Source organism: Telmatherina bonti (assembly GCF_933228915.1).
Source record: "Telmatherina bonti genome assembly, chromosome: 11".
Taxonomy (NCBI): domain Eukaryota; kingdom Metazoa; phylum Chordata; class Actinopteri; order Atheriniformes; family Telmatherinidae; genus Telmatherina; species Telmatherina bonti.
In genome coordinates this window covers 12,979,610-13,007,584 of record NC_136629.1, presented here as the reverse complement: position 1 = coordinate 13,007,584, position 27,975 = coordinate 12,979,610, and the positions used below count along the sequence as shown (strand labels likewise).

Here is a 27,975-nt window from a genome sequence, read left to right as displayed (position 1 = left end):
TGTAACATGAAAGATTCCAAACTTCAGAGAAACCTCCGAAGATGATTGTCTTCATTAAAGCACCTAAAAAAACAAACTTCAAAAACACTCAAATCAATTTTTATTGAGTTGAACAAACCCCAAAAAAAATGAAATTTACCTGCAGATAAAACATTAAAACTTCTCTAAATGCATCTCTGGAGACAGTAAACAATCTGTACTTAGCTGATTTCCACTTTAATGGCCAACAAAAGAAGTTTCTACATATGACGGGATACTTGAGTCCATTTTAGATAAAACTGACTAGCTAATGGGCGACTAAACAGAAAGTAGTGTCTACACCTCTGAGCTCTTCTCAGAGTTCACCTCCAACTCCCACTTCTCCAAAAACTCCTGCAGGTTCAGATTGAAGACATCGATTCCTTTTGAGGACAGGTGGACGCCGTCGGCCCGATACATGCCCGTATTGGTGCCACACCGAATGTTATCGTGGCTTAGTGAGATGCCGCCTAGCTCAGAGACTATGTTCTGGATCCGACGGTTGACAGTGGTTCGTACGAGATCGACTTCATGGCTGTCTGGTGAGTGGCGCCAAACTCTCCGAGGAAGAATGTTGGACCACACCAGGACACACTTAGGGAATATACTCCTCATGGACGTAAGGTCCTTCTTGACGGAGGCCAGCAGGTTGGTCGGGCTCTCGGTGCTCAGGTCGTTGCCACCCAGGTGCATGATAAGAACGTCCGGGTTGGGCCAGGTAATCTTCAGTTGGTGGAGCTGGGGCAGCAGCTGAGGCCAAGTCATGCCCTGGGTCCCTTTCCACCAGATGGTCACCTTGCTTGGGTCCATGCCCAGCTGCATACCTACCTCAGGAGACTTGGCCCTTGATTCGGCCCAATAAATAAGCGAGTGGCCACAGATCCAAACATTCCTGGGCTCGCTGCTGACTGGTTTACCTATAAATTTCAACAAGATACCTTGTGAGACACTGTTAAAGACCCAGGGCCTGCCCTTTTGTCTATGTTTTCACGCTTTAAAATGACTTTTACATGTAGACCCCAAACAGTCTCAAAGTAGATTTACACCTCTAGCTCAGGTTTAGGGAACTCCTCTCCTCGAGGGCCGCTGCCCTGTAAATGTTGCAGGACTGCGGCCCTTGAGGACCGGGGTTGCCCACCCCTGCTCTAGCTGCTTCACAAAGATCTGCAAGTGTCCTCTGTATTCTTATGATGCTCATTTTTTAGTTTTCTGTTCAGAAAAAAGGGATATGATCCAAATGAAAGACAAGCTTGTGAAGCTTCTTACCAAAGCAGCTACTGATGTGACCAGCGATTAACTACTGTATCTAACCCAATTGCTTATTGCCTACTCCAGTAAGGTACACCCACTTCTCCATCAGACCTTTTTCTGATGCAGTTGGCTGTCAGATGAGCTAATTTGTCACCATCACCTGCATCATTTTCCAAAACTCCAGATTCTGACCAGCAGTCTGGTGCTGTTGTAATCTCCTAAGTGGTCCAACCATTAGCTCTCCATCTTTCTGAATGTCTTTCAAAGTTTTTCTTTGGCTGCTTTTCGCCTATTTCTAGTCCAGTTATTTTACCTTATGACATTCAGAGGAACTTAACTCTGATTTGTGAATCCTTCAGGCAGAAAAAATATCAAACTAAAGGAATTAACTGGACTGGGCAGGACTTCTGTACAGAACTGCACCACTATCAGTACCTCTGGTCGTACCGGTAGATGCTCTGGTAAGGATCCAGCCTCCAGCTTCCGAGTCTGGACTGAAACTTTACGGCCTTTCAGGACTTTCACTTTGCACTTAGACATAGATGAAGATTGTGGACATAACCAGATAATCCTTAATAAAATCGGATCTGTTAAGTCTGCTGATCTTTGTGAAACTGGCCAGATTCTGGACACTCAAGCTGCTTACAGCTAAACATCTATGTAATTTAATCCTCAGCTATAGTCTACCTGGTGCCTCCCTGCTTCTGGTCTCAGTGTGACATCATTCTTGCATGTCTTGAAGATTCCTAGCTTGCTTTATTACTCATCATGTAAATGACTGGGCTGATATTTACTATACGACAAGACATAATCAGGGTATTTTTACTTTACAATCAGGAAACCCAACAGGTTGATAACGGAAACTTCAGTGTTTATTAAAAACCTTAAAATCTATCATTTAGAGATCAAAACCATCACCTACCTTTAACCAACATTCAGCAAGTTCCCCTTTTCAGGTTAAAACAGTGAATTCAACATCAACCTCCTTTTTTCAAAGACTTTCCAGCTCTGAGCGACTGAGCGGTGTACACCATGATCTAGCTAACAACCCTGTAATCCCGTCTGCAATACGGAGAATACATGCAGAAATGTTCTACCAGAACTGGAATTTATTTCAAGAATGACTGACAGTAAATAGTTTGATAAGTAAATCTTTCCAGCAGATCTGACTCATCCTGCGTTTTCTAAAGTGCAGCGTGTCATTAAGGAAAAAAATTATTCATCTGTAATAAATAGGTTAATTATGATGGGTCTGATTAAAAAAAGAAAAAAAGTGGCCAGTTTAAAAGCTGAGATGTTTTCACAAGTCAGCAAATGGCTGTTAAAGGACGATTCTGTCCCATGCTTTGCTTTCTGTTAACTTGTTCTGATCATGTACGTTTTCTTCTGAGAACCAGAATGATGTGCAGATTCAGCCGGGACATGCAGACAGAGGATGTGAAGTTGATGTCATGCCATGTTCAGATGTCGTGTTGGATTATCCATCTTAGCCTAAGGGTCTTCTCAGATCCTGACTTCAGGGTCAAGTTTCTACTCAAACTGCAGCATTGTTTCTTCACCTTCAGTTAAATTCTAAACACACAAGTTAAATGTTTTTATGGCTCAAGGTTGAAATATTCATTATCGTCACGACACACTGCTGACAGCATCTGCAAGTCTTATTCATTCATTTAAAAAACAGGACAAAATTATTCAAGTAAATTAAGCAGCAGATTTCAAAATTTGATGGTTTTCTTTGGTTTATTTACCTTTGACAGGAGAGCTGACCATTTCAGGTAATCCAACAACTAACCAACCGACACCAATTAGATGCCATCAAAACATGATTTTAACCAGCATGTAACAGAACACGACACACCTCCACATCCTCTGTTACAATATGAATACACTCATCCTACAGTCAAAAATACTTCACATGTAATTGAGATGCCTGCTTTGTGTGTTTTACATTTATTTGAAGCATCATTTGTGTACATCCTGAGAAATTCTTGTTATACGTGTTAGCAAGCTGTGTTATGCAGTTAACACCTCGGAGCAGTGTTGCTGCCAGATGTAAAGTCACAGCGTAAACAGTTGCAAAATCACGTAAAGTTTCAAAGATGAGACACAGACTAAGGGCCTTACTTACCATCTACTGTATCTTAACGTTAACCAAACGCAAACTTTCATTTTCATCAGGCATAGTCTTATTTACATCCTACAAACTAATCAACTACCTGTATCCTTTAGTGGTTAAACAACAAGTAAATTCATGGCCAAACAAGACATTAAACCATATTTCTGTTCCCAAAGTCCAGCATAGACTAAACTGGTCTGAAGCCTATATCTGGTTACTCCGTACTGAATTAGCCTGGTCTGAAGCTGATATGTACTTACTATGTATTGGACTAAACTGGTATTTGGTTACTTTGTACTTGACTAAACTGGTCTTAACCTGGCATCTAGCTACTCCGTAATGCTCTAAACTGGTCTGAAGCCAGTATCTAGACACTCCGTACTGGACTAAACTGTTCTGAAGCTGGTATCTAGTTGCTCCATATTGGACTAAACTAGTCTGAACCTGGTGTCTAGTTTTCCTATACAAACACTCACAGGGCAGCCATATAAAAGCAGATGTTACCTGACCACAGGTAGAAAGGCAAAAGATGAATTTAAGATGAGTCTTGTTGTGAGACAGATGGTCTGAAGTGGATCTTAAAATGTCTGCTTCCATTATTCACCCAAACTTCTGAGGTGACGTCCATTAGCTCTTTTAGCTTAGGCTACATCTCTATATGTGACACAGTTGATGATACCAAGCAGGTAGGATCAGTGTAAGTGTGTTAGCTTTCCGAGCTAACAGTGGGAGTACTGAAGGAACCCATTCAGTCAATTCACAGAATCAAAATGCAGATTTAAAAACGTGTAACAAGACTGTAAACGTCTGATTAATAGCTATAGAACACTTACCATTCTGACAGTTTTCTCTCAAACTGCTTTAGTCAATGAAATGAACTTTCTTTCACTTTGAGCTCACTGATGCAGAAAAGCAGCTGCTCACTAAATAAGTCAAACTGTAACCAATGTAAGTGATCCAATGATGTGAAAACGTAAATAACACGACGCAATATTTTACCATCAGAACATTCAAATTCTAATGATTGCTACGGTGACGAGGGTTTTCTGTACTTTAGCTTGATCAGCTAACATAGTGGGGACAAATCTCATCTGTGTTCATGCTGACACACCGCATATTTTACAGCAAAGGTAACTGAAAGATTAGTTAGATGATAACATTTTTAACAGGGTTCACGCAGCAAATATGCGGTCGGTTCAATAAGACTCATCATTTCTTACGGACAACCATGGTTTATCGTGCCCTGACATAATATTTAGTCTAAAATCTAAATCTAATCTAAAAACAGGTCTTCATCACTAAGAGACTGCTAACTAGAATATAACATTACCTACAAGTCTTTTCTGTATGTCGCATGTTTATTACTTCTTTTAACAACCCGACATAAGAACACAATCAAACTTGTGAAATTTTGTAGCAACACATTACCTGACTGACTACAATAATAAAAACTAGAATATGTGCTTCTTCTACATAGAGTAGAAGGACTTTGGATAATTACCAAAAGTCCTCTGGATCTTTTCTTGGACGTGAAAGTACAGCTCAGATCGACGAAAACAGAATGAAACAAACTTGACTTACCCTGATGTGCTTTACTTGTACCTGCCTTAAAGTGTAACACAGAGAAACACAAAGTTCCTGGCATCTTCAGGAAGAACTTGGTGTTGATTGAAACTCAAAAGGCTTTTAAGAACATGGCTCCAATGTCAAGGTGCTAAAAACTAAAGCTGACAGTTTTACCTAATTAATTCCATATCAGAGGTGAATCCTGTGAAAGGCCATCCTAGATCTAGTTAATGTTTATAATAATGTTATTAACTAAAAATAAGCCAAAGATTTGGTTTAGGTCTTTGGTAAAACGTTGTGCTTCTCGCAGCAAATACTAAATTAACTTTATCATTAAATTAATTTAAAAAGCTAAGAAGCATAGCCTATAAGTGAGACAGGTGGCTTGAGTGTTAATAGACGCTGCAGGTTTTTGACATAAAAACTCATCTGTAGTGCAGAAAACCTTCCATTAAAGGTATTTTTTTAACATAAGGAACCAGAAAGGAACAAACTATCCTCACCCATTCAGTAAAATGCAGGTAAAGGCATCGTTGTTAGCTTAGCTCAGGACTGGCCTCACCAAACAATCCTAAGTGTAAACATTTATACTGAGCCCTGACTGTTTAAGCCATGTCTAAAAAAGCCGTTCTGAACCGCAGTCTGGAAGTCCCACAAGAAACACATTATTTCTCATGCAATATGCCTAACAACTGATAAGAATAAAGTGCATAAAGACTGAAAGTCCTTACTGTTGTAAATACGAGATAAAAGAAAAATCTACAAGCCTAGTAGGTGTCGGTAATAATACTGTTATCGTAAGCTTCATCACATAAATGCCTCAGTCACAGTCTAAGGTTTTACAGGAAACAATGAGATGAGGCTAACCATTGCTAAGATTTGTAGGACAAAATTTTTTTCTACTATGGCGGGATTGCCAGTTCTGGTCCTCCAAGGCCAGTATCTCGCAGGTTTTGGATTTCCTTAATTTGAATAAGGTTTTTCTCCACTAAAAAACTTCCAGAACCTGCAGGGCACCTGGAAACATCCAGAACCTGCAGGACACCGGGAAACATCCAGAACCTGCAGGACACCAGGAAACAGCCAGAACCTGGAGGACACCTGGAAACATCCAGAACTTGCTGGATACCGGCTTTGGAGCACTAGAATGGGTGATCGCAGTCCTATAGTCTGATTCCTGAACAGATGTCTAAGTTTATCTTATTGGCGTCTTTTAGCTTTGATATGTTTCTGTTTTTACTGGAACATGAATGAGCATCTGAGCTAAATCTAACTGTACTTTACACTCGGAGGTCACTGATGAAGTACAACTTCTCAGTAATGCCCTGAGGAAAGGATCCTTTCATTGTTTCTTGTTGACTTCTTGTCCTGTATATGTACCACCAGGCATGAAAACCTTTTTATTCTGTACAGAAAGGTGTATTAACAGGGCAGTTTAGCTTGTATGACCTTACTTCGATCAGGCGTTGTGCCCCAAAAATATAAAGTTGAACATTCAGCTGGTGAGCAGAAGCTGGGAGATGTACCCACAAGATGACCCCCGAGTGCAAATCTACACTTGGAATGATGCTAGCTTATTGTCTAGCTAATGATGACGGTTCATTATTAGATTTCGTAATGTAAAGTGAACAAATCCAGAGTTTATTTTACTGAATAAACCAAACTAAAAGGCAAACTTAAAACTTCATCTAAATACACGTTTAAATAAAAAAGGACCATCTCAGCTGGTGATATCGTGCAAACTAAACTTGAGAACCTTTGTTAACAGCTACACAGCGATGTAGTCAACATATGAGGAGGAAGAGGACATTACTTATTGCAGTCAGCTTCTTTTCTTGATCAGCAGGATGAACCACTAGGCTCAGTCAACAGCTGTGGCAGAAAACTGAACTCTGTACGCTCCACACGTGTCTGTAACCTCAGAGGTGGCTTGCAGCAAATAACTGAGCGGTGGTTTCGGTTAATAAGGCAGATGTTTGATAACGCTGGCTGCTAGCAGGAGAAACGTGCACATCCAAAGCCATGTCCATCGTCAGTCTAGAGTGGAAATGACCATCTTGATGAAGATATCTGCAGTGCTGACATGAAGTTGGACCGCGCACTCCACAAGGTTTTACCTTTTTGGAATCTTGGCACATAGACTGGATGCTAATGCTAAGCTTGCTAGTCTCAGGAAAACATGAACAGGGTCAGTACAAAGCCTAGCTAAGCTTTATGTTCTTATAAATCTGCAAAGATGCTAACCTGTGCTTCTACAGAAAGCCTGAATCAGGAAAAGAGCTGCTCCAGTTTGGCTGTATTGTTTAAGAGAAGGTCTTCAGATATCTTTACAGCGTAACTTTACTGAAAGCTAAACTCCTGTAATTTAAAGGTTGCTAGTTAAATAGAGTTCCTGTATATCAATAAGTTATGATACCTGGGAGGACCAGTGATCCATCCTTGTTCTTCTCTGCCAGTTTCCTGCGGGACAGCATCTCTTTATACTGCTGCTCTCGCTTCTCCATCAGCTTCTGGTTGTACAAATCCAACTGCAACACAAACACAAGGCATCTTCTACGTTAATACCTGGCAACACATTCACCTCACCATATCCAACTCTCACAAATGTAGCTTCATAACCACACTTCCAAACCTACGGAGGAGGGATTGCATTCCTCCAGAAACCATAACTGTATTTTTATGTGCATTCATTCATTCATTCATTTTCTGAACCGCTTATTCCAATTCAGGGTCGCGGGGAAGCTGGAGCCTATCCCAGCTGGCTTTGGGCGACAGGCAGGGTACACCCTGGACAGCTCGCCAGTCCATCGCAGGGCCACACAGACGAACAACCACTCACGCTCACACTCATTCCTAGGGGCAATTTAGAGTGGCCAATTAACCTATCATGCATGTCTTTGGACGGTGGGAGGAAGCCGGAGTACCCGGAGGGAACCCACGCATACACGGGGAGAACATGCAAACTCCACACAGAAAGGCCACTGACCAAATCACCAGTGAACCAGTGACCTTCTTGCTGTGAGGCCACAGTGCTAACCACTGTGCCACCGTGCAGCCTTTTTATGTGCAATAATCAGCTAATCCAGTTTCATATTTAACGATAAACTTGGTCCCCAACATGGCGAATTGTGCACGTGACAGTGTCCATGTCTTTTAACGCTACATGTTGCCCACCACAAATGTCCAACCAGTCGCAGGATTCTTGTTGGACCTCCATGAAAAGAAACTTTTGCTCGGCTAATGCAGCAAAAACAAGCTCCAAGATGTCCTGACCATGTTCAAAATGTAATTTTTTGAAGAAAGTTTTGGCTTTTAACAGAGATTGTAACAGGGTCAACAAATCAGAGAGAAGTGTGGTTTTTCTCATTGCTCACAGGCAAAATTTATATTGTGTGGATTTACATCAGACCTCCCATCTGCGGGAGGAAGCAGGTGTGGGAATTCTCATTAGCCCCCGGCTTGGTGCCTGTACATTGGGGTTTACCCGGGTGAACGAAAGGGAAGTTTCCCTCCGCCTTCGGGTGGGGGGACGGGTCCTGACTGATGTCTGTGCTTACGCACCAAACAGCAGTTCAGAGTACCAACCCTTTCTGGAGTCCTTGGAGAGAGTATTGGAGGGCGCTCCTTATAGGGACTCCCTTGATCTGCTGGGGGACTTCAATGCTCACGTGGGCAATGACTGAGACCTGGAGGGGAGTGATTGGGGGGCATGGTTCCCCCCCCTGAACCAAAATGGTATTTTGTTGTTGGACTTCTGTGCTTATCATGGATTGCCCATAACAAACACCATGTTTGATAATCAATTTTGTAATGGTATCATCGGACCTGCGGCCACATGCCTTGGACATTTGGGTGAAGAGGGGGTGGAGCTGTCCACTGATGATACCTGCTGGTGAGTTGGCTCAGGTGGTGGGCGATCTGGCAGGCCCAAACGTGTTGTGAGGGTCTGCTGGGAACATCTGGCAGAGTCCCCTGTCAGAGCAAGCTTCAACTTCCACCTTCAGCAGAGCTTCAAACATGTCCCGAGTGAGGCAGGGGACATTGAGTCCAAGTGGGCTGTGTTCCGTGCCTCTATTGTTGAGGCGGCCAGCCGGAGCTGTAGCCATAAAATTGTTGGTGCTTGTTGTGGCGGTAATCCTACAACTCGGTAGACACCAGCAGTGAGGGATGCCATCAAGCTGAAGTCCTATCGAGCCTTCTTGGCCTGTGGGACTCTGGAGGCAGCTGATAAATATTGCTATAGGTATGGCTTTGACTGTCGCCAAGGCAAAAACTCAGGCGTGGGAGGACTTCAGCGAGGCCATGGAGAATGACTTCCAGACAGCTTTGAGGTGATTCTGGTCCACCATCCAGCGACTCAGAAAGGGAAAGCAGTGCTCCGTCATTACTGAGTACAGTGGAGATGGGGAGCTGCTGACCTCAACTCGCGACGTTGTGGGTCGGTGGAGGGAATACTTCGAAGACCTCCTCAATCCTACCAACACGTCTTCCGATGAAGAAGAAGAGCTGGGGGAGTTGGGGGTGGACTTTCCTATATCTGGGGCTTAAGTCGCTGAGGTGATTAAAATGCTCTTTGGTGGCAAGGCACTGAGGGTGGATGAGATCTGCCCAGAGTTCCTTAAGGCTCTGGATGCTGTGGGGCTGTCCTGGCTGACGCGCCTCAGCAGCATTGCATGAACATCAGAGACAGTGCCTCTGGACTGGCAGATTGGGATGGTGGTCCCCCTTTTTATGAAGGTGGACCGGACGGTGTGTTCCAATTACAGGGGAATCACACTCCTCAGCCTCCCCGGTAAGGTCTATTCCAGGGTCCTGGAGAAGAGGGTCCATCCAATAGTGGAATCTCGGACTGAGGAGGAGCAGTGTGGTTTTCATCCTGGTCATGGAACAGTGGACCAGCTCTATACCCTCTTTGGGGTCCTGGAGGGGGCATGGGAGTTTGCCCAACCTGTCTACATGTGCTTTGTGGACTTGGAGAAGCCATTCAACTGTGTACCCCGGGGGCTCCTGTGGGTGGCTAGCAGGAAGTTTGAGGTACCGGACCCCCTTGTATGAGTTGTACGGTTCCTGTATGACAGGTGCCAGAGCTTGGTCCGCATTGCTGGCAGTAAGTTGGATTTGTTTCCAGTGAGGGTTGGACTCCGCCAAGGCTGCCCTTTATCATCGATTCTGTTCATAACTTATATGGACAGAATTTCTAGGCACAGCTGAGGTGTTGAGGGGATCCAGTTTGGTGGCCTCAGGATTGGGTCCCTGCTTTTTGCAGATGACGTGGTCCTGTTGGCTTCATCTGGTCGTGATCTCCAGCTCTCTGGAGCTTGAGCGATTCGCAGGCGTGAAGCGGCTGGGATGAGAATCAGCACCTCTTAATCTGAGACCATGGTCCTCACCCGGAATAGTGTGGATTGCCCTCTCCAAGATGGAAGTGAGGTCCTGTCCCAAGTGGAGGAGTTTAAATATCTCAGGGTCTTGTTCACAAGTGAGGGAAGGATGGAGCGTGAGATCGACAGATTGGTGCGGCGTCCGCAGTAATGCGGACTCTGCACCAGTCTGCCGTGGTGAAGAAGGAGCTGAGCCAGAAGGCAAAGCTCTTGATTTACCAGTCAATTTATGTTCCTACCCTCAACTATGGTCATGAGCTGTAGATCGTGACCGAAAGAACAAGATCTCGTATGCAGTCAGCTAAAATGAGTTTCCTCCGCAGGGTGGCCGGGCTCTTCCTAAGAGACCGGGGAGCTCAGTCATCCGAGAGGGGCTCAGAGTAGAGCCGCTGCTCCTCCGCATCAAGAGGAGCCAGTTGAGGTGGCTCCTCTTGTGAGGTGTTCGGGGAACGTCCCTCCGGGAGGAGACCCCGGGGGAGACCCCGGGGGAGACCCAGGACACGCTTGAGGGATTATATCTCTCGGCTGGCCTGGGAACACCTTGGGATCCCCCCCCCCAGAGCTGGCAAATGTGGCTGAGGAGAGGGAAATCTGGGCTTCCCTGCTCAGGCTGCTGGCTGCGCGACCCAACCCCGGATGAGCGGTAGAAGATGGATGGATTTACATCAGTCCAGATCTGGTTCTGGAGATTCACCATCCTGCAAGTTTTAGGTGGATTATTTCTCCAACACACCTAAATCACATGTCTGATTCCCTCATCCTTGTGTCATCCAGCTCCGCAGAGACCTGCTAACCAGACTGTCATCTGATTCAGATGTGTTGAAGTAGGAATGCTTCTAAACCGTGCAGGAAAGTAGATCTGGAGGACTGGACTTTAATTTGAACACTGCTGATTTACATTTAGGGGGGTTCATGAATAAATAAAACATTTAGGACAGTGGAATTAGCTAGTAGTGCATGTTTATCCCGTCTGCGGGTAGGTGTTTCAGTCCAGATGGCTGGTCAGTTGTACTTTTATACGAGCTGTAAACATTTTGTTTGTGGAAAGACTAGTTAGTTTAGAGAAACATGACTGGTTAAGGATGTTTGAAAACGTGGGACAAATGTTTGGTGCTTGGAAAAGAGATTTTTACCTTCAGACTAGTAGCCATTTTATAATCATTATGAATGATGCTGAAAACTGGTCAACTTTTCTTGCCTGCAGGTAACGCAGGTATGGGAACACCCTCAAAACCCATAATTCCCAGAAATTTCTGCTGGAAATGATGACCCGATCTCAGAATTCCAAGCTGTAAACAAGAGACATGGAACGGGTGGAAATTTCAACCACAAATCTGCTGGGATCAGGCGGGATTGGGTGGTTAGATTAAGACATATTGCACTTCCTGCACTTCCCAAATGAACCGAGGGTTCTCAGTTTGTGTTGAGCCATGTTTTTTGGACATAATGTTAAGTTACAATTGGTTATGTTGGTTTTGTAAATTTAACTTTTTGATCAATCTTGCAGCAGTTTATCAGCAGTTTTATTTTACGCAGGAGGGAATAAAGACCTATTTGCAGCTTGACATCAGACTCTGCACAAGTCTGCTAATTTGCCATTGATTTTAATCAGGTGTGTTGCAGCAGGGAAACTCCTAACATTTGCAGGACCTGTGGCACTCGAGGTGCAGAGTTGCCTACGCCTGCAGTCGATAAATAATAACAAATAAACACAATGGATCCATGATTATATTTTTCTATCTGTAGGATCGCTAACGTAGGCTCATCATGGCCTTATAGGTTTTCAATCACATTATGCAAATAATCTTCATCACCATTATTTAACAATCCATTGACTGATCAATGCCTTTGCAAAGCACTTTGTGAATCATAGAAATCTGTGCAATTAACAAAAAAAATTTTTTTTTTTTTTTAAAAACACCTCCAAGCTGTCGTTGCGCCGGTCACTTGACCTAGGGTGGCCCAATTGTGGGTTGTCTAAGCCTTGGGCAGTGTGCTGCATTCTGGAAAAATCCCCCAAATTGTGATAAGAAGATTGGTCTTAAGAATTTGCATAAGAAAACACGGACCCCATCAGGACCTAAAGCAGTCCTGTAGGAATTCCTCCAGCATCTATTTAGTCACACAAACACAATCAGTCTAATGACACCTATAGTTAGGAGTAGCTTTACCTTCTCCTTCTGCTTGGCCTTGATGTCATCCTCCGTCTCCACGGTGACAAGCTGGCTGCTGGTTGATGAAGACTCTTCTGGTAGGCTGAACTGGACTGATTTCACGGTTTTGGCCGGTGGCTGAGTGCTCAGAGATTTCACAGTCTCGATGACCTTCAAACAGCGGGCCACTGTTGTAGAGATGGGCGACTGGTCGCTGCCCGCTGGACTGGAATTTTTCGCAGTGGATGAGGATGATGTCACAGAGGCAGAAGATGAAGGCTGCAAGGAACCAGATGAGCTTGGGGATGAAGACGTTTCCAGATGGCTGATAAATGGCAGGACCGAATGAGAAGAGGGATTAATGAAAGGAGGCTGTCCAGGAGAACGTCGGGGTGGTGGACCAGGGGGAGGTCCTGGAGGAGGCTGGGCAGGACGACGTGGAGGAGGTCCAGGGGGAGGTCCTGGAGGAGGTCCTACTTTCTGCTGAGGCGGAGTAGCTGCAGGAGATGCAGCAGAGCCCACGCTGCTAGAAGTTGCAGAAAGCTGGGAGGTGATGCTGAGAGGCCAGTTGAGTGGAGGTGATGGATGTTTGTAGTTAGCAGGTGGAGGTCCAGGAGGTGGTTTTGGAGAAGAGGTGGAAGGTGTGCTCCCTTTTATCTTGGTAAGGCTGTTCACCTGCTGTGCTTTCTTCAACGTCTCCAGCTCCTGTTGGCCTAAGAAGTCTTTGTACTCTGACATGGCAGGTTGTTGTTGGCTCTGTGGTTCCAAGCTGGAAGATCGGACAGGCGAGGGAGAATGGATGTGATCCAGTTCAACAGAACCAGTTCTGTTGGCCCGCAGCTCTTCTCTAGCGGAGGGAAGTGTGTCACGCTCGGTGGACAAAGACTTGGAGCTGTAGATTTTCTCCTGAGCTCGGCTCGCCAGTTTAGACACGTCTCCTGAGCTCAGCTTCAGGCCTATGGTCCGGAGCAAACTCTGGATCTTGTCATACGGTTCTTCCTTCAGTTCCGTTGTGGTTCTCTCCACAGAGGACTGTGTTGGACTCGGCTGCTTCTTCTCATCCTTGATGACTAGACCGGTGCTTGGTGGCTCTTGGGCCAGTCCTAGGATCCGAGAAAAACCCTTGCCATCTTGAAGCGCCCGCTCGTGGGGCAGAAGGTCGTCGGAAATGTGGCTGGGTTCTGATTTCTTTTCAGCATCCACCTTCTTACTGAGCATGTCCAGGAAGCGGTCCAGGGGGGGTTTCTCAGCCGAATGAGACTGGCATGGCGAAGACCCTTTTCTCAGGGGTGAGGGGCTTCTCGGAGGGGAATCAATGGGAGACGGAGGTCTGAACATGGGTTTGGAGGAAGAAGTAGCAGTTGTGGACGTAGAAGCAGGAACCTGACCAGACTGGGACAATGGCGAGCGACCGCGGGGCTCTGGGGACCGGCTTCGTTTGACCGGGGGATAACTATCATACGGTCGGTCCCTGTACGGTGGCTCATAGTAACGGTCTTCATATGGTTCATCGTAAACATCATAGCGATCGGTGTAATGGTGGCTAGTGGAAGGCGGCCCACCATATGGAGGCTCTCCATAGCGATGACTTTCATAGGGGCGGTCACCATAGGGACGCTCGACATACGGACGCTCTGGGAATGGACGGCGAGCATATGGGTCGCCAAATGGATCGTCGTACCGGCGGCCATGGTATGGATCATACGGTCGGTCATAATACGGATCGTCATAAGGAGGGCGAAGGTACTCGGGTTCCCCTGGTCGCTTCTTAAGGATGGACCGAACAGGTTTGTACTCAGTGAGCGGCATAGCAATCCTGCCGTGGTCATAGTCGATGCAAGTCCTCTTTCCAGGGTCCAGACCTCTGGGGTCGACTTCAACCAGAGACTTCTTGTAGGCAATCATCTCGTTTAGCTCCTCCAGCTCTCGCTTCTTCCTCGCCAGCTCGGTGTCCACCCCGCCACCTCGCCTGCTGGGAGGACTCGGCTCCCGCTTTCTCTTGTGAATTTCCTCGCGGTCTCTGCTGGTTTTACTCCTCTTCTTGGTGGTCCTGTCTTTGCTCTTCTCCCTGCTCCTACTGCGACTCCTGCTGCGACTCTTTGAGCGGCTTCTGCTGCGCCTGTGCGACCTTTCACGGCTTCGGCGGTGACTCCTCCTCCTGTCAGGGCTTGAGCTGTGTTTCCTCTTGATGACTCGTCCAAACTTATCGGTAGGCGGAGTCTTACTTTTACTCCTTGCCCTACTTCTACTACGACTCCTACTGCGACTCTTGCTGCGACTTCTGCTGCGACTCCTGCTGCGACCATATTTACGTCTGCTGATGCTGCAATCCTTCCTTAGATTTTTCACCACCGCCTTCAGTCTGTCGGCCTCTGGTTTCTCCTTTCTGGATTGTCATATGGAACATTTTTGTGATCAAGTAACTTAATCAGGTTCACAGATAACATCACATAAATAGATTCAGAACTTACTCATCTTCTGCTGGTTTTGTCAGTTTGATGGTCATCTGACAGAGAAGGCAAACACATGAAGCTCATTGTTATTAATGGAAACTCATCAGTCACATCACATATTACAAGCAGACCAGAGCAGCAGTCACGCTCACCTTTCCTTTGCTCGCACCAACACCACCAAGTTTCCGAACGGGAAGGAAAGCTTTCTCAGTGAAGCGTTTTATCCTGATGGCTTGCAACCCTCCCTCTGCTGTCTCATGCTTTCAGAAAAAAGGGAGAAGAAGTAAAGATGAACATCTCCATATTAACCAGACTTCCTTATGTGAACCATTTGCACAGTAAAACTTAAACAGACGGATGTAAAATCAGAAACCCTGAACTGCAGGGCTCTAGATTCCTGACTGAACAGCGATGAAAACAAACCAAAGAGAACGCTAATCAGATCCGATTACTGTTAATTTGATAAATGTGTCCAACAATTCAGATGATCCAGAAAAAAAAAGTTTGTTCCGCCTGGAGTTTCAGGTTCTGGTGCGTGGTTCTTTTCTATCCTGCTAGATCTTCATGGTAACTGCTGCTGAACACAAAAAGACATGAACGTGTCACAGTGGAAACTGATGTCAGCAACACATCACCATGGTAACTGATGTTGAACACGTCACCATGTACAAAAGACAAGAACATGACACAGTGGAAACTGACACCAAATCAATCTCTGCTAAACTCTGATGCAGAGCACATCACTGTGGAAACTGCTGCAGAAGTCACCATGGTAACCGATGCTTGGTAAACTGATTCAGAACCCCCTGAAAACTGATGGTCACTGTGGAAACAGATGGTCACTGTGGAAACTGATGGTCCCTGTGGAAACTGATGGTCCCTGTGGAAACTGATGGTCCCTGTGGAAACTGATGATTTTGTATAAACTGATGGGCTTCATGTCAGCTGCTCTAAAGCAGATACTGTTGAGTGTTAGTGTTGAACTGCCGCCTCCAGTTGGCACCTTTACAAACTGGTCTTTCACCACATGAAGACATTGAAGTGAACCAGATCTACCAGGACTTCTTCACTTCTGCACATTCACATACATGCCAATGTCTCTGGGTATTCCGGCTTCCTCCCAACATAAAGCATGATCGGATATTTAGTCACTTTGGTTCTGTGATAGGACTGGACCTGGCCAGGTACTGGTCCAGGTGTACCTGGTTCAGGTCCAGGTATAACTGCCTCTCACCTGCCAGGCTGGATGATGTAAAACTGGACTGAAAGGATAACAATAACTGGGAACGAGTTCAGACAATGAAACACTGAAATCTCCATATTCAGATAGACATCTTCTCATGAGGGAGCTCACCGGGACGACGCTGAACTCCACCTTCTCGTTCAGCTCCAGCTTCTTCTTCTCGATTACCTCGTACATGCTGAAGAACAGCTGAGGGTTCTGGGTGCACTTGATGAGTCCGGAGTCATTGGAGAACTCGATCACGATGCCCTGGTTAGAAAACAAGATGTAGGCCAGAAGCTCAGTCCGGACTCTGAACTAGGATTCCAGTTTTAGGACGTTCGATGGTGGTCTGACAAGGCTTACGTGTCTACGTTGTTCAATGGACTCTTCAAACGAGTCGGGGAGAATCTCTACGAACGTCGCTCGCTCTTCTTTGGTCTCACGGTTGGTGGCGATGTTGAAACGTACCTTCAAACCAAAACACAACCGGGATCAGATTTAAAGAGCAGAACCAAGACTCTGAATCTATATGGGCCTCAGAACCAGTCTCCTGACCAGGTGACTCACCTTGTCCCCATCCAGCATGGTGGCCCTGCTCAGCAGGTCTTTGGGGCTGAAGGAAAGCAGCTTCTGCTCTCCATCGATGGTCATCACCAGCCGTCCCATCTCTGGATCTGTTTTCACCGCAGCTTCAGCAGGCTCCTCCTTCTTGGACTCTTCAACCTTTTCTTCCTCTTCTTCCTTTTTCACCTCCTTCAGCAGCTCTTCTCTTTCTGCCTCCTTAATCTCATCTTCATCCAGTTTCTCCTCTTTTATTTTCACCTGCAGAAGAATAAAGACATATTAGAACCAGCTTGACTCTTCTTGAAGTCTTTATTTAAATGTTTGTACCTGTGTGACAAGCTCCTGCTCTGCATCCTCTTTCTTCTCAACCTTCACCTCCTTACGAGGGTTCTTGGAGATGGCTTTCAGGATGGTGCCTTCAAACCGCTCCTTGCTGATGTCGTCCATCGAGTTGGGGATGCTGAACTTGAAGCCGAGCGGAGTCCACTGGAGGAAGATAGGGACAGAAGCCGAGACTGAATTCATGCAGAAAGAAGCTGAATGGTCCCGTCAGATAAAAATGAAGGTAAAAAGCAACCTGGAATTATTTATTTTCACACCAAACATTATGTTCAACACTGTTTCCCTTTTTTTACATTATAAACCACTTTGTTTCATATTACCAAACCATCCTGAGCCTCAATAAACAAATAAATAAAAAGAGATTTTAAAAAAAAGGAAATCAGAAGCTGTGTTAGAGATGCACTCATGAACTTTTGCCATTTTCTCGCCACAGATCCACGATCGACAGCTAATTCAGCATCCATACTAGGGCTGCACAATTTTTCGGATTTTGATCCTGATCACGATTTTGGTGTCCATAACTAAACAAAGCTGATCGTCAACAATATTTACATTCAAAATGCAGCTCTACTGCGTGCGTCTCTGATCACTCAGGTTCTCAACCAGTTGTCTGCCAACCACCAGGGGGCGAAAATGTGGTTAAGGCTTCATTCAGCTGCCTAAATACCGAGCGCGCATCTTTTACCAGCAGCCAGTTAAGTATTGTTGGATTGGTTGGACATGTGAGGTGGCTAACACAGAAAAGCATGAAGCAGTAAGATGCTGCTTCCACATTTTTCCTGTTGCAGGTAAAACGGATTGTTTTGATTAAACAGCTGATCAAGGTGGTAAAAAAATACCAACATTATTACAACATGTGGCATTAAAGTACATGAACCCCACCGGATAACCTGCCCTGCCGCGGATGAAGTTGCTTGTTAAATATGAAATAAGCAGCTTCATTGCACAAAAAGCAGAAATCACCGCCCGCATTGATCCCTCCCGGCTTCAGACGAAGCTTCTCTCTAGACTGATGACAGCAAGTCATGTCGAGAATGGAAAATACAGCAGATACAAAACACTGGATAAGAAATACAAGATCCCTTCATATAATTTTCTCCAAGGGGGCGTGGCCTGTGCTATATAAAAAATGTCGAGGGAATGGAGAAGGCGCGCTATTTATTTTTATATATATATATATATATATATATATATATATATATATATATATATATATATGTATATATATATTTAATATATATATATTTAGATAGATAGATAATGTGAGTTGCCAGGTAGGTTTTTTTTTTCTCTTTACAAGTGGTGCAATAAAAATACATATTTTTCCAGACACAATGAATGATCGTGATTAATAATCTCAATTACAATGTTGATCAAAATAATGTAATTATTTTGGTCATAATCGTGCAGCTTTAATCCATACTGCATCCTACCTGACCTGTTAGCTCTCAACAGCCAGTAAAAGACAATTTTACAGTGACTCTTGTTTTCTCCTTCTTTTTTAATCTTCTTGCATTTCTTTGCTGAATCAGCAAAGTTGTGTTTTCAAAACAGCCAGTTTCTTATTTTACTGTGAAGCGAAACTCTGCTGCAACGTCACGTGGCATCCCGGATGATAAAGTTGTATAGTATCGGTTTCTCAGCCTCGGGACGCTGCTGGGTAGCTGTGGCTCTAGAAATGCACATGATAGATGTCACTGTGTCATCAAAAAAGTTCAGGACACAGAGTTTTAAGGTCAAAAAGTTACAGAACTTCAATCTGCTCTGGACTCTGGAATAAGTTCAGGTCTGAACATCCAGCAGTCCAGAGTCAGTCCTCGAGGGATGCTGTCCTGCAGGTTCTGGATGTTTCCTGCTGGAGCTGAATCAGATTAATGGGTCACTGGGCTTGACCAGAACATATATACATAATCAGGTCTGTTGGATCAGGAAACATCTAAAACCTCTAAACGACCAGAAGCAGACCAGGTCCTGACTCCAGCAGTTCTCAGCAGGACCTGGTCTGATGCTGTTCTGTACACCAGGCCGAACCTCCATCCCACCAGTGGACAGAGATACTCATCATCTCTGCTCTGTCGGATGTGCGGTCTTGGTTCAGGATGGGTCCAGCATTGGTCTGGACTACAGCTCATCTCAACATCCGATTGGTCGGCTGATAGCTTCTTTCTCTCAGTTGATTGGTAAATATGATGTTACCATGACGATAACCTACATGAGGTTCCCACACTGACATCTGGAACGTTACAGGAAGTTTGTGTGTTCTCACCTTGTCTTTAGCAGCTGCTAGCGCTGCAGCTACATCCTCCTTCTTCCTCCTCTCTGCCTCCCTCTCTTGCCCCTCCTCTTCCCTCTGCTTGCTCTCCAGCTCCTCTCGCTTCCTCCTGTCCTCCTCCTCCCTCTTCCTCCTCTTCTCCTCCTCTTCCCGTTTCTTCTGCTCCTGCAGGATTTTATCCACACATTCCTTCTTCATCCTCCTCAGCCTGATGGCTCTCTTACTGGAGTTCACCTGGAGAAACACAAGGTCCCATCAGACCCTCTTCCTACCCCGCAGTCTGGTCTGTTCCAGTCCGGTCCGGTCTCTTCCGGCCCGGTCCGTCAGACTCACCGTTGTCATGGTGAACTCCACCTCTTTGTTGACGTCGTCAGCGTTGAACTCCGTGTCGCTGAAGTTCTCGGTGACGTCGAAAGGAATCTCGCCATGCTCCTTGGACAGAAGGACGCCTTCCTCGGCGCCAAGCAAAGCGATGGTAGCCTGAAGGATAGAACACAACACCTGAGAGGCGGGACCAACCAGAACCTCAACATAACACCGCCATAAAGGTCTACACAACCTCCTCAGACCCGGTTGGCTTCAAACATCGGGTGTGAGGGGTTACTGGACCTCTGGCACGTGGCAGTACCATCTCCCGGGTTTCTTTGGTGTAGCTGAAGGTGAAGGGAATCTTGGGTCTGATGTTGGCAGCCCGCCGCCTCTTGGTCACCATGTCCACCAGCAGGTTGATCAGCACGTGGTCGTTCTTCAGCAGCGTCACGCCGCAGTCCCGGTGGTCGAATGTCACGTTGGTCTTCAGCGGCCCGATGTTGGCGTGGATCTGACCCGGATAACCCGGCATGTTGGGCTGAAGGGGTACGATAGGTCAGGACACGGTTACAGGGACAAACTGTGACATCATCACGTCAAATATTCTGTCATCAGCAAGCTGTTGAACCGGCCTAAAACCAGCTGAAAGCCTGAGTCCCAGATCCTAACTGGGAGCAGGAAGGGCCACCTTCTGGGAGACCATCAGTTCCAGATCTACGGATTACAAACTCGACAGCCTCCATCACACAGTTTCATAAACAACAAAGTCCTGGATCCTGGTTCCACCCAACAGGTACAACCCGCGTTGAATCTTTTCAGAAGAAGAAATGAGGCAACGTTTAAGGACATGTGATGATTCAGAACGTGCTGTAATATGATACTTCCGTGTTATGCACACACACACGTCAGAGATTGGGACTAGGGCTGGGCGATATATCGAATATACTCGAGATATCGTGGCTAGTCCCCTGTGCGATATAGAAAATGCCTATCATTCATTCACATTTGAGTATCCTGTTGTCACGCAGGTGTTTTTAGCTGTGGGCGGGGTTTTCTCCCTCCTCCTCGACTCTGCACCGCTTTGCACAGAGAGTTAAAGCAAGCGCACCTTGTTACGTACATAACGTGAGCTACGTAGTACGTCATGAGAGGCAGCGTGTAGCCACTGTTGCCAACTTGGCAACTTTTTCGCTAAATCTGGCGACTTTTTTGTGAAAAGCGACAAATCTCGCAGCTTTTACTGGAGTTATTGGAGACTTTCCTGGTGTTTTGGCGACTGACTTTAAAGCGCATATTGTAAAGTTATTGTCACGAACGAGAGTCTCTCCCCGTCCTAAAGCACTCAGTCGCTCCGGCTGCAGCTGCAGCCAGTCAGAGGAGCAGAGAGGACACCTGCACGACTCCACCTACAGTCACAATGAACAGCCAAATCCGCCACTGATCCCGCTCTGGATTACAGAGTGGGATGTAAATTACAAAGTTTTTCACGTCACGCAAAAATAATTTGTTCTATTTGATTACATTCACAGCCTCTGTCACTTACTCACCTCGTCCACTGTGTGTGACACAAGCATATTTATCTAGCTCGTCATGTCTCTAGAAAGTACAGAAAGGAGTGGGAATCAAACCCCGAATTAAAAACTGGCTGAAGCCGTTTATTGTAGACGATACGAGGACATTCTGCCTGTATTATAAGACTGATTTCTACGCTAAACTCTGCGATTAAAAAAAATACACGACAGCTCAAAAACGTATCCATAAAGCAAAGCCTTATAATAGTTCATCATTTGAAAAGTCCCCCCCTAGAGCACGTATTTTCATACGTTGCATTTATTACATCATGCGAAGTCACTTTATTTTGTTTTAAAATGACATGTTTCTGCCACTGCTTTAACTGTTCAATAAATGCAGTTTTGATCAATTTGCTTTGTTACAATTTCATCCTTTTGGCATGAATGTTTAAAATCAGCATATCTTAATGCAGTATGAACAATTATGTTTTAATGTAGACACAAAATCATCTTACTGATGTGATTGTATGCACCAAAGCATTCATTCAAGGCTAAGGTAAATATCGAGATATATATCGTATATCGTGACATGCCATAAAAATATTGGGATATTACTAAAAGGTCATATCGCCCAGCCCTAATTGGGACATGTGTGCGTTTGTGTGTTTTAAAACCACCCTGACGGGACCGGGGGGGAGAGATCCGACTGACCCCCGCCTTGGCGCCAGTCAACAGATTACATTGTTGACTTTTATGCCACGTATAATAAACTGAACCTCTTTAAGAACGTCGTAGTACGCCTCGTTTTCTGCTCCTAAGGCTGCCAACCGGCATGGTGGACACAACCTGCTGCCTAAGAGGCGACAGGTCGCTCGCACCCGACCAGACCTGGAGGTACGCAGTCTTCTGATGTCCGGTATGTGAATGCTTGTCATAAATATACCGACAGATTTTTACAAAAATCCAAAATTACGTCATTTTCTTCTTGCAGACGAGGACAAAGCGAGTTCTCGACACATTGAGCTGGAAGACTTCCTTCTTGTGAGAAGTACTGTGTGGATCGGACCTTTCAGGTGGGCGTCGTTAACATGGAAAAGCATGAAGTGGACAGATGCGGGTTCCACATTTTTCCTGATGGAGGTTGATCCGATTGTTTTAATAAAACAGCTGACCAGGGTGGATAGAAGGTATAAAACAAGTGGCATTCAAACACACAGACCCAGCAGTGCACAAACCGCCCTGCAACAGACGAAGCTTCTTGTTAAATCTTAATAACCAGGTTTTCTACACATGGGTGGGTGTTGTCTTTATAACGCATCCATTTAGATGCTATTTACTCTAGAAATTTGATATAATTAGGACATTTTGATTGACAGGTATCCAATATCTCCTGGTATGTGGCTAACGACGCACCTTAGCTTCAACCCGCCCAACGTTTAACGCCCCCTCTCTCAGCTCTTCCTCTTTGCCCATTTTTGTTTTTTCCCCCAGAGTGACGACACACATGATACTGATGAGGTAGCGATGGTGAGAACCGTCCAACGAGCTTCACTTCGGATTTTCAGAAAGCTACGGGTGACATTGCGGAGGTTCCGGATCAAACTACCTGGACGAGACGACTCACCTTGGGCTCAATGATGGGCTGGCTCACGATGCCCTCGTACAGCTCGGTGTCCAGCACGGCGTTGGGTCCCAGCTCCTGCTTTCCCAGAGAATTCTTCCTGCTGTCGCCGTTTGTGCTGAGCTCATTGCCACAGGAGGCGGCGTTAGCGTTGGTGCAGAGCGTGAGGAGGAGGGGCTCCTTGGCCCGCTGGATCCGAATGGCCCGCTTCCCGGCTCGCAGCTGAGCAGGAAGAAGGAAAGTTTAAGGAATAGTCCAGTTCACAGCTTTCTGCTCTGTTCTGTGCTCATTTCCCAAACGCTTTTATCTTACATGTGATCAATAACCATCTCAGGCATGTGTTGTGGCTGAGAGGAAGGCGGAGTACCCAGAGAGAACATGCAAACTGTGGCCAAGCCGAGGCTCAAACCAGCGACCTTCTGAGGCCTGGGTGCTAACCGCCATGCCACCGTGCTTTCTACTCACCTCGGAGACAGTGAACTCCACCTCCTCGTTGATGTCCTCCTCGGTGAACTCCACATCGCTGAGGTTCTCTCTGACTTCGAAGGCCAGCTCGCCGTGCTCATCGGACTTGATGACGCCTTTGCCGTCATTCAGGCTGATGATGACGCCCTGCAGGAAGAGGAGACACACCTTCATCAGCACCCGTCTCAGCGTGCAAGGCCAGACCATGAACCGGGCCGGTCCAAACCTTCTCTCGGATCTCGTTGGTGTGGCTGAAGGTGGCCGGGATCTTGGGCTTGATGTTGGTGGCTCTTCGTTTCTCTGTGACGATGTCAGTGAGCAGGTTGATGAGCACCTGATCATTCTTCAGCAGCGTCACCGTGCTGTCTTTCCTGTCGAATGGCAGGTTGGTGCAGACCAGTCCGATGGTCGCGTACACCTGGCCGGGGTACTGTCGCTCGCCAGGCTGCAGGCCAAAAAACACGTTAGGATGGAGGTTGACACACAAACAGAAGCTGGACTGGGTCAGGACCTACCTGAGGCTCCACGATGGGTTGACTGACCACAGCTTCATAGATCTCTGGATCCACATTCTCAGTTCCACCTGGAGCCACTTTGACATCCGTTGCAACTAAACGGTCCTGCGCCGATAGAAAAACAGAGTCAGAGCTGCTCATGAGGACTGACTAAGTGGCTGACCAGCAGAACCAACCCTCTCTCTGCAGATGGTGAAGTGGACCCGGACCCCAGGGATCATGGCTTTCGGGTTTCCAAAGAACACGCCGAAGTTGAAGGAGAACTTCTCCAGGTCTTCCCTCTCGATGCATCCGTAGGTTGGCTGCAGGTCAGAACCAAACAGCCGCAATAAACTTTATTCAACCTCTTCCAAGGAGCACAAACGGTCATGAAAGACAACATGTTAGCAGCAGTGCTAACATGTGGCTATGCTATGTGTTAGCAGCAGTGCTAGCATGTGGCTATGCTATGTGTTAGCAGCAGTGCTAACATGTGGCTATGCTATGTGTTAGCAGCAGTGCTAGCATGTGGCTATGCTATGTGTTAGCAGCAGTGCTAGCACGTAGCAAAGCAGCAATGCTAACATGTAACCTAGCAACGCGTCAAAAATAAGTTTTAACGAAAATGTTGTGTATTTGTCTTTATGTCTGTTATCTTTTTATACATTTAGTTTTAATGATTTAATGATTTACTCCATTTTATTTCATCATATTTTAACTTTGGTTAAAAAAAGCACTTTGGTTGTCTTTGTTGTTGCTTCTAAAGTCCTTTAAATATAAAACTGATATGGTAAAACTTTTCTGTTTTTACTTGGAGAGTTTACTCAGTCACACATGTTGATTCTGACACACATGTAGTAAAACTCAGGTCTCCTCTTTCTGTGCAGACCCTGTTCTACATCCAGACCTGGTCTGGCAGAACTACTCTATTATTTCAAGCAGGACTTTAAAATGAAGAACTATCCTCACCCCGATGAAGGAGATGATCCCGGTGGACCGACCCGGGGGAGGCCTGAGGACACACAGACATTCAGCTGCTCTAACACAACAAAACCAGCATCCAGACCATCTGATCTGGCAGTTTGACCTGGATCAGAACCAATTCAAGAAGGAAAACTGGAATCTGTTCATGTCTTACTTCTCAAACGTGCGCTTTCCCAGCAGACCCAGAACTCTGGCCGCCTTGCTGATTTCTGGTTTTGATTTGGGGTAAGATACTGGTTCAGGAGCAGGAAGAGGGTCGGGCTCTGGGGGAGGGGGTAAGCTGATGGCGGGCTCTTCTGGAGGATTCTTCGTCTCTGTCGGAGCGGTCTCTCCAGGGGGAGCTGAAATCAGAGCTTTGATCTGAAAAGTAAAAACAGAATCAGCTGATGGAGGAATGAAACCTTCACAGACCTGCTGAGTCCCTCTCCCAGAGTCCTGCAACGGGCCGGGTACCAGACGTGTAAACCTCAAAGATCCTGACTTGCAGCACAAATTACATGGATAAAATTTCACAGTGTGGGTTCAGACGGGTGCTTGTTCTGTATGAGAATGATTTGTGTTTCCTTCTTCGTTTTATTTAATTTTTAGTTTTGTGGTGATCAAAGCTAGAAAGGGGAGACGATTTAGCCGAGGTAGAGAACTCTAGAGATGAAATGTTTCAACCTGAGGACGAGGTGGCTTCTTATGTTAACTACAAGAGTCCCAAAGAGGATTCTTCTGGTGTGTTGTGTTGGCAGAGGAAGCATCCAAGTGTTTTTCCAAACCTTGCACTTATTGCCGGGAATGTTCTCTCCATTCCGGCATGCAATGAGCGCAGCAGGGTGAGAGGGATTTTTCCGCTGCTGGTCATGTAATCCAGGAACAAAAAACACGCCTAATGCCAGGAACAGTGGACAATATTTTGTTTATGCACAAAAATCTTGCAATGAAATTAATAAAGCGCCCCACTGGCATAATGTAGAGGTAGTATCCAATTCAAGTTTAAAAAAAAGCAAAAAAACAAAGAAAAGATCAGAGCAAATTCTTATCCAATTAAATAAATGTCTAATCGCTGTTTTTTTTTATTCTTTATTTTGAAATAAAGATTTTGATTTTAAAAAAATTACATATATGTATGAAAATGTGTATAAACGTGCCGGCAGGTCAGGTCACAGGTTAAACAGCTTAGAGTCGGGTCAGGTCCAGATTTGACTGGTAGATGTCCGCAGGAAACGGGTCAGGTTTGTTAATCCACCTAACGGGTTTGGGCGGATGCTGGTTGGTAGAATTGGACTCGTGCAGGACTCTGCCCTCTCTCATCATCACACCAAAATACTTCATCATCCTGAGTTGGTCCAGACCCGTTGAGGATTTATTACCAGGATCACCGGCTGCTGTGGGCCGAAGCTTCATGAATAGCTGCTAACAGCTGTAACATCTGTAGCGACTCCATCCATCAGATAACAGAACCACCCACATCCCCTTGCCCCAACAGCAGAACGGTCAGTTCACACAAACACCTTCATCAATGTGGTTCTGTTTGTTTCTGGATCCCATTATGCACCAGTCTGAAACTGGATCAGAGCTGTACTCACCCACTCAGGCTGATCCGGTGGCGGGTTGGGCATCGGCTCCTCCACTATAGTCTGAAGACAAACAGAAACGGGTCAGTTCTGGCCTCATACGGAAGACCAATCCCCAGTTTAACCAGCAGAACTAATCAATAATCGATGATAGCTACAGAACGTGTGATCATGTTGCCTGGTGATGCGTTCACGTGCCTCCTTATTCCGGCTGAAACATCTGACAGGAAGTTCATGTTGTTTTAACTTCATTAAATAAAAAGCGAAACGTGAGAGTCATCACCAGGCAACAGGGTCAGAGTTCTGGTTCAGCTCACCTCTGCGGTCCAACCGGGGGGAGGGAAGGCCGGGAATCCGAACGGAGGCGTGCAGGTTGGAAGCGGGATCACTGGAGGGCAGGCTGCAGGGTCTGGTGGAGGAATCGTACCTGGGGGGGGCGGGGCTATACCAGGAGGTAATATAGGTGGTACCGATGGCGGGACTGGCGGGACTGGTGGGACTGGTGGAACAGTTTCAGGTCCCCATGTCTCGGGTGGACTTTCAGGACCCCAACCCGGAGGTCTGGGTCGCCAATCTGGGTGATGAACCCAGTCTGGGGGAGGAACCCAATCCTCAGGGTGAGGACCCCAACCTGGTGGTGGGGGACCTCTTGGATCCCAGCCTGGAGGAGGGGGTCCTCTTGGGTCCCAATCAGGAGGGGGTGGCCCCCTCGGGTCCCAGTTGGGAGGTGGGGGAACTCTTGGGTCCCAGTCAGGAGGTGGGGGACCTCTTGGGTCCCAGTCAGGAGGTGGGGGACCCCTCGGGTCCCAGTCAGGTGGTAGCCTTGGGTCCCAGTCTGGGGGAGGCCCCCTAGGACCCCATCCCCCAGGAGGTGGTGGTCCCCATCCTCCTGGAGGAGGTGGACCCCATTCTTCGGGTGGAGGGCCCCAACCTCCTGGTGGTGGAGGCCCCCAACCGCCAGGTGGAGGCGGACCCCAACCGCCAGGTGGAGGTGGACCCCATCCAAAAGGAGGCCCTTCTTCTCCCACAGGGGGTCTGCCCCTCTTTGGACCGCCTCCGCGGCCCATGTCCTCTGCGCAGCCGGGTCACCGCGCCTCCTGCGCGGGGAGCGACGGCCGGAAGTACCGCTGCAGTTAGCCGCGGAGCTAACAAGCAGACAGACCACAAGCCTATCAGGATGCAAACGTCATCAACTACCTCAATCGTTTGACAACTTTTAGTACATTTAGTTAAACTGAATCCCGCAAATGGCACTGATTTACAGAGTTCTGCTGGAAAGTTCTGCAGGTTAAATGCGGGTTTTGGTTCCAGTGTTGAAGATTCACGCATCCTTTTCCCAGCAGCTCTTCCTCTGCGGAAGAATGCCGGCAGACTGACATCTGTAGGACGGCACGCTGCCCCCTAAAGGCCACTCAGTGATCTGCAGCTTATCCTGGTTTATCTTCCAGTTCATCAGTCCTGTGAATATTTAATCACGTTAATTCAGCTTTAATGCTTCAGTACAGAAGAGTATTAGGGCCACGGAATAAAAAAAAAAAATAAAAAAATAAAAAAATTATCTGTGAATTATGACTTTAATATCAGAATTCTGATTTTTTTTTTCTTAGAATTCTGACTTTTTTTTAAAATCACAATTCTGGCTTTAAACTCTGATCTATTCTGATTTAAATAACAATAATAATTTAATC

General features: G+C 46.2%; 1 protein-coding gene across 1 annotated transcript; it reads right to left on the bottom strand.

The window, feature by feature from the left end:
* Positions 1–83: 83 nt before the first annotated feature.
* Positions 84–27,626, bottom strand: LOC306762536 (uncharacterized protein). The gene is made up of 21 exons (XM_079249059.1): positions 26,605–27,626; positions 26,300–26,350; positions 24,880–25,085; positions 24,711–24,753; positions 23,939–24,064; positions 23,763–23,867; positions 23,474–23,692; positions 23,248–23,394; positions 22,786–23,004; positions 19,970–20,188; positions 19,675–19,821; positions 19,336–19,575; positions 17,055–17,213; positions 16,731–16,985; positions 16,527–16,631; positions 16,293–16,430; positions 15,091–15,198; positions 14,957–14,991; positions 12,504–14,871; positions 7,368–7,479; positions 84–935 (listed from the first exon to the last, which is right to left on the bottom strand). The coding sequence occupies exons 1-21, from the start codon at positions 27,352–27,354 to the stop codon at positions 316–318; spliced, it is 6,372 nt and encodes a 2,123-aa protein (XP_079105185.1). The 5' UTR covers positions 27,355–27,626; the 3' UTR covers positions 84–315.
* Positions 27,627–27,975: the final 349 nt, after the last annotated feature.